The sequence below is a fragment of the Oryx dammah genome, unplaced genomic scaffold (genome assembly GCF_014754425.2).
Source record: "Oryx dammah isolate SB20612 unplaced genomic scaffold, SCBI_Odam_1.1 HiC_scaffold_24, whole genome shotgun sequence".
NCBI classification, from domain to species: domain Eukaryota; kingdom Metazoa; phylum Chordata; class Mammalia; order Artiodactyla; family Bovidae; genus Oryx; species Oryx dammah.
In genome coordinates, this window is record NW_024070208.1 from 32321548 (window position 1) to 32332605 (window position 11058).

At 39.5% G+C, this 11058-nt stretch overlaps 1 protein-coding gene across 1 annotated transcript in view; it reads left to right on the top strand.

Annotated features, from left to right (window-relative positions):
* The window catches only part of LNX2 (ligand of numb-protein X 2), an 85473-nt gene extending 74954 nt beyond the window's left edge, over positions 1 to 10519 (top strand). The window contains exons 9-10 of the mRNA XM_040266746.1: positions 6417 to 6575; positions 8278 to 10519. Coding sequence (XP_040122680.1) covers positions 6417 to 6575; positions 8278 to 8413 — 295 coding nt within the window. The 3' untranslated portion in view covers positions 8414 to 10519. The remainder of the gene's footprint in view (positions 1 to 6416; positions 6576 to 8277) is intronic.
* Positions 10520 to 11058: the final 539 nt, after the last annotated feature.

The following is an 11058-nucleotide window of genomic DNA, read 5'->3' on the forward strand; positions in this document are numbered from 1 at the left end:
ACAAATCAAAAATATAAAACAGATTCACAGAAACCAGAAAGAAGAGAACGTAAGTATAATACAAAAGAAAATCAAACCACAAAAGGAAAAAGAAAAAGAAAAAACAAGGGACAGAGAAGAAATATAAAATCAATGGGAAAACAAAGTTTAAAATGACAACAAATACATATATACTACAATAAATATTATGTCTACTACTGTTGACAAGAATCCCTTAGAAGAAATGGAGTAGCTGTCATAGTCAACAAGAGAGTCCAAAATGCAGTGCTTGGGTGCAATCTGAAAAATGACAGAATGATCTCTGCTCGTTTCCAAGGCAAACCATGCAGTATCACAGTAATCCCAGTCTGTGCCCCAACCACTAATGTCAAAAAAGCTGAACTTGAACTTGGATGGTTCTATAATGACCTTTTAGAACTAACACCAAAAAAACAAAAAATGATATCCTTTTCATCAGAGGAGATTGGAATGCAAAAGTGGGAAGTCAGGGGATGAATAGGCAAGTTTGGCCTTGGAGTAAAAAATGAAGCAGGGCAAAGGCTAACAGAGTTTTGCCAAGAGAATACACTGGTCATGGCAAACACCCTCTTCCATCTACACTAGAGATGACTCTACACATGGACATCACCAGATAGTCAATACCGAAATCAGATTGATTATATTCTTTGCAGCCAAAGATGGAGAAGCTCTGTAGAGTCAGCAAAAACAAGACCAGGAGCTTACTGTGGTTCAGATCATAAATTCCTTATTGACAAATTCAGGTTTAAATTAAAGAAAGTAGGGAAAACCACTAGGCCATTCAGGGATGACCTAAATCAAATCCTTATGATTATACAGTGGAGGTAACAAATAGATTCAAGGGATTAGATCTAATAGAGTACCAGAAGAACTATGGACAGAGGTTCATAACATTGTATAGGAGGCAGTGATCAAAACCATTCCCAAGAAAAAGAAATGCAAAAAGCTAAAATGGTTGTTTGAGGAAGGCTTACAGATAGCTGAGAAAAGAAGAGAAGTGAAAGACAAAAGAGAAAAGGAAAGAAACCCATCTGAATGCAGAGTTCCAGAGAATAACAAGAGATAAGAAAATCTTAAGTGAACTTTGCAATAGAGAAAAACAATAGAAAGAGAAAGGCTAGAGATCTCTTCAGGAAAATTGGAACTATCAAGGGAATATTTTGACCAAAGATGGGCACAATAAAGGACAGAAACAGTATGGACCTAACAGAAGCAGAAAATGCTAAGAGGTGGCAAGAATACATAGAAGAACTGTACAAAAAAGATCATAATGACCCAGATAACCATGATGGTGTGATCACTCACCTAGAACCAGACATCCTGGAATATGAAGTCAAGTGGACCTTAGTAAGCATTACTAAGAACAAAGCTAGTGGAGGTGATGAAATTCTAGCTGAGCTATTTCAAACCCTTAAAGATGATGCTGTTAAAGTGCTGTATTTAATATGCCAACAAATTTGGAAAACTCAGCAATGATCACAGGACTGGAAAAGGTCAGTTTTCATTCCAGTCCCAAAGAAGGGCAATGCCAAAGAATGTTCAAACTACCACACAATTGTACTCATTTCACATGCTAGCAAAGTAATACTCAAAATCCTTCAAGCTAGGCTTCAACAGTAGGTGAACCAGGTACTTCCAGATGTACAAGCTAGATTTAGAAAAGGCAGAGGAACTAGAGATCAAATTGCCATCATTTGTTGGATTATAGAAAAAGCAAGGGAATTCCAGAAAAAAAAAAAAAAAAACATCTACTTCTGCTGCTTTGATTACCCTAAAGTCTTTGTGTGGATCACAACAAACTGTAAAATTTCCAGTGAGAGCCAATTCATTGGAAAAGGCCCTGATGCTGGGAAAGATTGAAGGCAGGAGGAGAAGAGGGCAACAGAGGATAAGATGGTTAGATAGCATCACTGATTCAATGGACATGAGTTTGAGCAAACTCTGGGAGATAGTACCTGGCGTGTTGCAGTCCGTGGTATAGCAAAGAGTCGGACATGAGTGAGCAATTTAACAACAAAATACATATCTTAGTAAATTATCTTTAACATCAGTGAACTAAATGCTCTAGTCAAAACAGAGTGGCAGCTGGATTAAAAAAAAAAAAAAAAAGAGCCTATAATATACTGCCTGTAAGAGACCCACTTTAGGGCAGAGGACACATAGATTAAAAGTGAGGGGGTGTGAAAACATTTCATGCAACAAATCACAAGAAAGTGAGGGCTGTAGTACTCAGACAAAATAGACTTTAAAGGCTACAAAGAAAGACGGACACTATATAATGATAAAAGGATCAATACAAGAACAGGATTTTATACTTGTCAACATATATGCATGTAATATAGGAGCACCCAAATACAGAAAACAAATACCAGCAGACATAAAGGGAGAAACTGATGGGTATACAATAATAGTAGGAGACTTTGACACACTAGTGACATCAATAGATCTTCTAGACAGAAAATCAGTAAGGCAACAGAAATCCTAAATGATACAACAAAACAGTTAGGCTTAATTTATACTTTCAGGATATTACATTTAAAAAAAAAACCCACAATACACTTTCTTTTCATATGCACATGGCACATTCTTTAGGAATTAACCACATCCAAGGGCACAAAATAAGCCTCAAGAAATTTGAGTATAGAAATTATATCAAGCATCTTTTCTGATCACAGTGGCACAAAACTAGAAATTAACCACAGAAAAAGAAGAAAAATCAATTACATGGAAACTAAACAGCATGCTACTAAAAAAATCAATGGGTCAACAAGGAAATCAAATTTAAAAAAATACCTTGACAAATGATAGGGAAAGCACAGTCATCAAAATCTGGGAATGCAGCAAAAGTATAGGGAAGTTCAAAGCAATATAAACCTTCCTCAAAAAAAACAAGAAAAATCTGAAATAAACAACCTAACCTACCACTTGAAAAGATTAGAAAAAGAACAAACAAAACCTAAAGTTAGCAGAAGGAGGAAATAAAAGATTAGAGTGGAAATAAAATAGAGATTTTAAAAAATTAGGAAAAAATCAACACCAAGAACTGGTTCTTTGAAAGGATAAACAAGATTGACAAATCTCTGGCCAGGCTCACCAGGAAGAAAAGAGAGAAAGAACCCAAATAAGCAAAATAAGAAATGTAAAAGGAGACATAACAACCAATGCCACAGAAATACAAAAAAACATGAGAGAATACTATGAATAATTAAATGGCAACAAATTTGACAATCTAGAAGAAACAGATAAATTTCTAGAAACATACAACCCACCAAAATTGAATCAAGAAGAAATAGGTAATTTTAGATTACTAGAAGTGAAATAGAATCTGTAATTTTACTATCTTAGACTTTTTACTTTATATTAATGTATAGCCGATTAAGAATGTTGTGATAGCTTCAGGTCCACAGCAAAGTCACTCACCCATGTATATGCATGTATCTATTCTCCCATCCACTCCCTACAAACAAATGTCCAAGACCAGCTGGCTTCACACCAAATATACAAAAAAGAATTTAAACCAAACCTTCTCAAACTCTTCCAAAACACTGAAGAGGAAGGAACACTCCCAAAGACATTTTGTGAAGTCACCATCACTCTGATACCAAAACCAGACAAATTGCCAAATTCGCTGGATCATAGAGAAAGCAAAGGAATTCAGGGAAAGTCGTTGATGCTGGTAAAGACTGAGGGCAGAAGGAAAAGAGGGTGTTGGAGGATGAGATGGCTGGATGGCATCACTGATGCAATGGACATGAACTTGGGCAAACTTCAGGAGATGGTGAGGGTCAGGGAGGCCTGGCGTGCTCCAGTCCATGGGTCTCAAAGAGTTGGACACAGCTGGGCAGCTGAACACCACCACCACCTGTGGCTGGCAATTTGTTATATAAGTGAACATTGAAATGTCTCTGGTGAAATATACTTTTGTGTGACAAAAGACATATTAATACGTCTCTGATCAATAGTGTGTTTAAGTGGCCATACTACCCAAAGCAATCTCAGATTTAATGCTATCCCTATCAAATTACCCATGACATTTTTCATAGGATTAGAACAAATAATCCTAAAATTCACATAGAACCATAAAATACCAGAATTGCTAAAGCAATACTGAAGAAAAATAACAAGGCAGGAGGCATAGTCCTTCAGACATCAGATAATACTACAAAGCTGCAGTGCTCGAAACAGCATGATAGTGGTACAAAACCAGACACGGGTCATGGAGCAGAACAGAGCCCCGAAATAAACCTGCACACCTACAACCAGGTAACCTCCGGCCAAGGGGGCGAGAGTATACAATGAGGAAAAGTCTCCTCAGCAAGTATTGTTGGGAAAGTTGGACAGCTGCATACAAATCAGTGACGTTAGAACACATCCACTCACCAGACACAAACTCAAAATGGCTTAAAGACTTAAAACAGGACACCATAAAACTCAGAAGAGAACATAAGCAAAACACGCTTTGACATAATCATACCAATGTTTTCTTTGGTCAGTCTCCCAAGGCAATAGGAATAAAAACAAAAATAAGTGGACCTAATCAAATCTACAAGCTTTTGGATAGTGAAGGAAGCCATAAGCAAAAAGACAACCTACAGAATTGGAGAAAATATTTGCAAACATGTGACCAACAAAGGTTTAATTTCTAAAATATATTGATATAAGCAGCTTATACACTGAAACAACAGCAACAAAGAACAACCCAATCAAAAAATGGGCAGAAGATCTAAATAGACATTTCTCCAAAGAAATACAGATGGCCAGTAGATACATGAAAAGATGTTCAACATCACTAATTATTAGAGAAATGCAAATAAAGATACAGCGAGGTACCACGTCACAGTCAGAATGACCAACATCAAACAGTCTACTAATAAATGCTGGAGAGTGTGTGGAGAGAAGGAAAGTTCCTACACTGTTGGTGGGAATATAAACTGGTGCAACCCCTATGGAGAACAGTATGGAGGTTCTTCAAGAAATTAAAAACCATGTGGTCCAGCAATCCCACTAGGGGGATATATCCAAACAAAGCTATAATTCAGAAAGATACATGCACTCCTGTGTTGACAACAGCACTTCTCACGATAGCCAAGACATGGAAGCAACTTAAATATCCACTTACAGAGGAATGGATAATGAAGATGTGGTACACAATACAGTGGAATATTACTCAGCCATAAAACAAGAACAAAATGCCATTTGCTGAAACATGGACAGACCTAGAGATTATCATACTGAGTGAAGTCAGACTAAGAGAAATATCACATAATGTCACTTACTTGTGGAATCTAAAAAGAAAATGATACAGATAAGCTTATTTACAAGACAGACCCACAGACATTCAAAAATAAACTTACAGTTACCAAAGGGGAGATATAGCAACAAGGGATAAATTAGTTTAGGATTAACATACACATCACTCTATACAAAATAGATAATCAATAAAGATCTACTGTATAGCACAGGGAACTGTACTCAATATTCTATAATAACCTATATGGGAAAACACCCTGAAACAGAATGGATACATATAACTGAATCTCTTAGCTGTATACCTGAAACAACGTTATAAATCAGCTGTGGCGGTGTTTGGTCACTAAGTTGTGTCTGTCTCTTTGCGATCCCATGGACTGTAGCCTGCCAGGCTCCTCTGCCCGTGGGATTCTTCAAGCAGGAATACTGGAGTGGATTGCCATTTCCTCCTCCAGGGGATCTTCCCAGCCCAGCAATCGCACTCACGTCTCCTGGACTGGCAGGCAGATTCTTTACTGCTGAGCCACCAGGGAAGCTAAATCAACTACACTCCAATATAAAAGAAGAAACACAGGATACTAAAACCTAGTTTAGTATAGGTCAAAAGAATACCTGTCATTAAACAGCCACTGTTCTGTAGACTCCCACAGGTCTCTACTGTATGCAAACCAGTATTCAATGACCGTGGCGGTCAGCAGGGCTGTCATTTGGGGCAACAGCTCTGCTTTCCCTGGTGGGGTGAGAGCGGGGGCCTTTCCACTGTGTGTGCTGGCATGTACACACACCTGCTTGTTTGCATTGTTTTATCTTCTGCAGAAGATTCAGAATAACGAAAATAACCTGTACTGTCCTAAAACATCAGGCCAATGCATGGGACTCCTCTCTACTGGAAGCCTTTTTACACATTAATGACCAGAGATGTAGTAACACCACAAGCGTTCCTTTGTGCAAAGTAACTTCTGTCAGTGTTCTGTTAAGTGCTTCTCATTGAGCTAAGAATCCGGAGCATATGAGCAGCTCTGTTCTAGCATGTTGTATGTTGCTCCCCATCCATCATGGAGGCACGGACCATGGTGTGGAGTTACAACAAAGATGAACAGGCTATAAAAAGCCCTCACACTAATTTTTCTTGGTCTCTGTGTTGACAGTGCCCTTCATAGCTGCCATGACATAGTCTTACGAAGAAGCTACTTGGGAAGCTGGGGCTTTAGTATCGTCGGTGGATACGAAGAGAACCATACCAATCAGCCTTTTTTCATCAAAACTATTGTCCTGGGGACCCCTGCTTATTACGACGGAAGATTAAAGTGAGTCTTGTGTTTAATGATGTGGTTTGCATTTACTGTGATGGACACGGTCTAGACCAAGGTCAGCTCCCAAGTCCAGCCTGTTGTCCATCCTTGTAAATAAAGTTTTATTGAAACATACCCATGCTCCCTTGTTTACCTATCTCCCCGGGCTGCTTCTGAGATGTGATGGCAGACCCAAGTGGCCAATCCTGAGACCAGTGACTCACAGAGCCCGGATGGTAACCTACCATCTGGCCCTTTACAGAGATAAATCTGCCAGGCCTGATCCAGACTGAAGCATCTTGGTACCACAGGTCAGTGCCTGTTGTGAGATTAACAGTAACGCAGAGTCATGCGGACACATCATGACCCGAAGCTTGCCCTGAGCACCTGAGTCCAGTCCTGTCATCTGGTGACTTTTTCTCTACAGCACTTACGTCAACGTAACGCTCAATTCACGCAAGTCCACATGGGAGGGATTTTGTTGCATTTTGTGTTAGATCCCTGGCAGCCAGCGTGGGGCCTTGCATTCATAGTAAAGGTTTCATCAGTATTGATGGATGATGTGTGTGCCAAGTGTGGTGCTAGGTGCTGGCTATGGGTTACTGCACCTTCTTAGCAGCCCGCAAGGTAGGTGCTGCTGGTGTTCCTATTTTATAAGCAAGACACTGAGGATTCAGGTTAAAAAGCTGCCCATAGTCAAATAGCTGGAAGTCGTTGACAGCAATTAATCTAGGAGTCTTGGCCATTCAGCCCCTGCTGTTGTCACCACTGGGCAAAAAGTACCCTCTCAGCCTCTGTGCCGCCTTTCTCAGAGCTCAGGCACCAGGAGAAGAAAGAGGCATTCCATCAAGAGATTATACAGATAGAGGAGATGGGTGACTGTAAGTTCTTAGGACCTAGTTTTGGATGCAAGAAACAGTTCTTAAAAAGTGGATGCTGACATCCTAGTCAGAGTGCTGCACAAATTGGGGCGTTTACATTTTGCAAACACAGAGCAACAGCTCAAGAATATCAAGGAAAATCCATCAGGGTCAGTGTGCTCCAGATCCCACTATCACCTGGTAGAGATGAAAAAATCACTTCAGGAGAGAACAGTAGGAGGCTGGGATGAAATAACCATTCTCTTAGCCAAGTGTTCAACCAGTCTGGGTCTCGTGTAAATTATAGACTAATTAACTTCCACTTCCTAAAAGAAGTTAACTAGATCACAAGAAAGTAACATATTCATATTCAAAATAAGACTAAAAATTATAAAAGATAGAAAGGTCTTCAGATTCACCATCCATTTGTGATAATTCAGCTGAAGGACAGTGAGCATCCTTGGCTGAAAGAGGTGTGGGTCTCATTTAATTGAAGCCTCGAATGAATGGGCTGTAAAAAATCAACAATGAAAATAGCAGCCCCTCCAAATGTATCATGTGGTATTTTTAAAGGAGGCAGCAGATTTATTCTCTTAACTATACATTGCTTAAGCTTCTGTGAAAATTACTCTGCTTTCCTTTGAAATCGTCTACCAGTTAACAGGAGAGGCTGGCACAGGGGTGTCCCTGGTTGACAAGGGAGAGCCAACATAGGCTTAAAAATGACCCAGATATTTCTCAAAGAAAGTCATATAGCCTAATCATCAACAGTTAATGGGTAAGTGTACCAAACAAATCTCAGGACAACATTTCTGATACCATGAAAACAGTGACTATTTCTGTCTGTCGTTGTCCAGATGTGGAGACATGATCGTGGCTGTGAACGGCCTGTCGACCGTGGGCATGAGCCACTCGGCGCTGGTCCCCATGCTGAAGGAGCAGAGAAACAAAGTCACGCTGACCGTCATCTGTTGGCCTGGCAGCCTGGTGTAGATTTTGAATTTGATGTTAAGTCGAACAGCTTCCTTTTTTTTAGGTCTTGGAAAGAAACCCCTTTGGTTTTATCAAGTTTCTGTTAGGGCCTGCTGACGCAGCTGGGACACACAGGGCCAAACCCACTAGGCTTATCCTTTTGTTATTAATATTTAAATGCCTCCTCCCCCCAAGTTTGTCACATTTCTCTCAGCTCAGAACGTGTCTTCCCCTAACCCTCGTGGGGTCACATTTTCAGAATCCAGGTTCTCAGTTGTCAGAATGTGAGCTGTAATAAAGAATGAAGTCTGCCCAAACTGTGAGCCAGCCGGCTGCATCAGGCGGCTTCCAGTAGCTCTGTTTTAAGTAACTTGAGTCATAAAATGAGTTCCACGTGCCCAAGACAGGCCAAGTGGGCTGTCACTTGGGTGGCCAGTGCCGTGAGTGGCCGCCTGCTCAGTGTGGAGAAGCCACTCCCCATTTTCGTCTGTGCCAACATTTCAAACGATACTGTTTAAAAGGTCATTTTTCTGGCTTATTTTGTATCTACTTTCATCTCAGTACTCATAGATGAAGACATAAGTCTGAGACCACTAAAGGTATTTTTAAAAAATAATGTACCATTATTAGAATACTGCAGAATAAAAGATAATATTATCCAATGAAAAAAGAATTTGGGAGGTAATTATAGTTTAGTGCTAGAGATGGTAAAAGCTGCATTTACTTGACAGTCTAAAAGATTTCATTTCCAAAGGAATGTTTTGTTATGTAGGAAAATTTTGAAGCAATTTCTGCTAAAAATCATTTTCTAGAGTTTGTATTATACTTCTGTCAGCAAACTTGGCTGGGAATGTTTTTGTGATTTATGCAATTAGATGATAAAAATAAAGGCATATTACTATTAAATGCACACTTATATATCACAGCTAAGTAGAAGACAGGCCTTTTTTATTTTATTCTCTTGAGTGTTTTAGAAGCCCTTATTTCCCCCCATTATTGCTTTACTTATACACTTAGTTGTTTCAGGAGAAAGTCTGAAAGATATTAATGTCTGAAACCACCTACTCCAGATTTTAAAAAAACTTTTCAATCAGTCCTCGGTCACTAGACTGTCTCATGTTTTTTGACATGTTTTTGAAAACTGACCAGCCCATTTTGTTTATCCTTTAATCATCACAGTTGTCCACTAGAAGAACACATGAAGTGAATAAGAGGAAAGTCTCTACCTTATGGATATTATGCATACTTGAAAAGTTTCATTTATAAACCTAGTTCAGAATCTGAGCTAATTTACAAGTGCCCTCTGTAATAAACGGTGTTAATGATCAGAGAATGTATTTCAGAACACTACAGTATATTATGAAGCATGACCATGTTACTTTAAAACCTAGCCATCGCATCGTTTCTGTAGCGTGTCAGAGATTATTCCAGTTAGTTTTTAAATTTTTTTTTTAAACGTATCTCTTTACTAAATAAGAAATGGCAACAATGACTGTTATGACACTCTAAGGTCAATAGTTAACCAAGATAGAGTGGAATGCCCCTTGCAGTGTGTCACTATTCTGTGGTGACTGGCTTCTGAAGCAGTCTGATATTGTTACTTGTTACTCTGCTTTGTTACTCTAATTGACATGGAACAAGTTTTTTGTTTTTTTTTTTCCCCTGCTCCTCAAACAGAATTTTGTAGCCCAGTTTGCTATTTTTTAAAACATTTTATAAGAATGTGTCATCCTTGGCGAGTGGCAGTCCATCAGCAAACATCCTGACCACCACTTTGTTATAAATAAAAGGCTTACAGCGGACCCAGGGGTCAGATGTGTATTTTGAAAGGCGACTTTTTTCCAATATTATTTTACCGTGGAAATCTTGAAATCAATTTAAGCTAATTTGGTTTTATTATGAAAGACCAGAGCTTTTGGTCAGAATGATGTTTGGTGATGGAAACTTGTTCATAATTTATTGTTACTGAAAAAAAAAATACTCAAATTCTCTCATCTCAAGCTTCAGTTAAATGTGTTGGTTTGTTCTGTGCCTTCAGTTTACATTATTTCAGGATTTTTCAAATGTGTTTAAATAATAATGTGATAATCACTTAGGATGGAAATAAAAATCAGCCTTTCCACAAGAGCAGCACTGTCTTTTCTTGCACCGCAGGTGCAGACTCGTGTGGACTTATTTTTGTTTGTGGCATTGTGTCACACTACAGCATCCCAAGCTTGACGCCTCGGGATCACACACCCATCTTCTAATCGTCACTGCCGAAGGCGGAGCCCACTCGCTCCCTACTGACTGTCGGGTTGTCAGCCGGTGCCAGACCTCTGGAGGGCAGCCACTGAGCACCAGAAACGTGGCAGGTGCCATGTGCGGAAGTGCTAATACCCTGAATGTATTGTGTAATATAAATTTATTAACCTCACCAACTTTTTATTTTTTGAATGTGGCTGACCTTCCCTGGTGGCTCAGATGGTAAAGCATCTGCTTGCAACACGGGAGACCTGGGTTCGATTCCTGGGTCAGGAAGATCCCTGGAGAAGGAAATGGCAATCCACTCCAGCACTCTTGCCTGGAAATCCCATGGACGGAGGAGCCTGATAGGCTACAGTCCATGGGGTCGCAAAGAGTCGGACACAACTGAACGACTTCACTTTCACTTTCACTAGGAAATT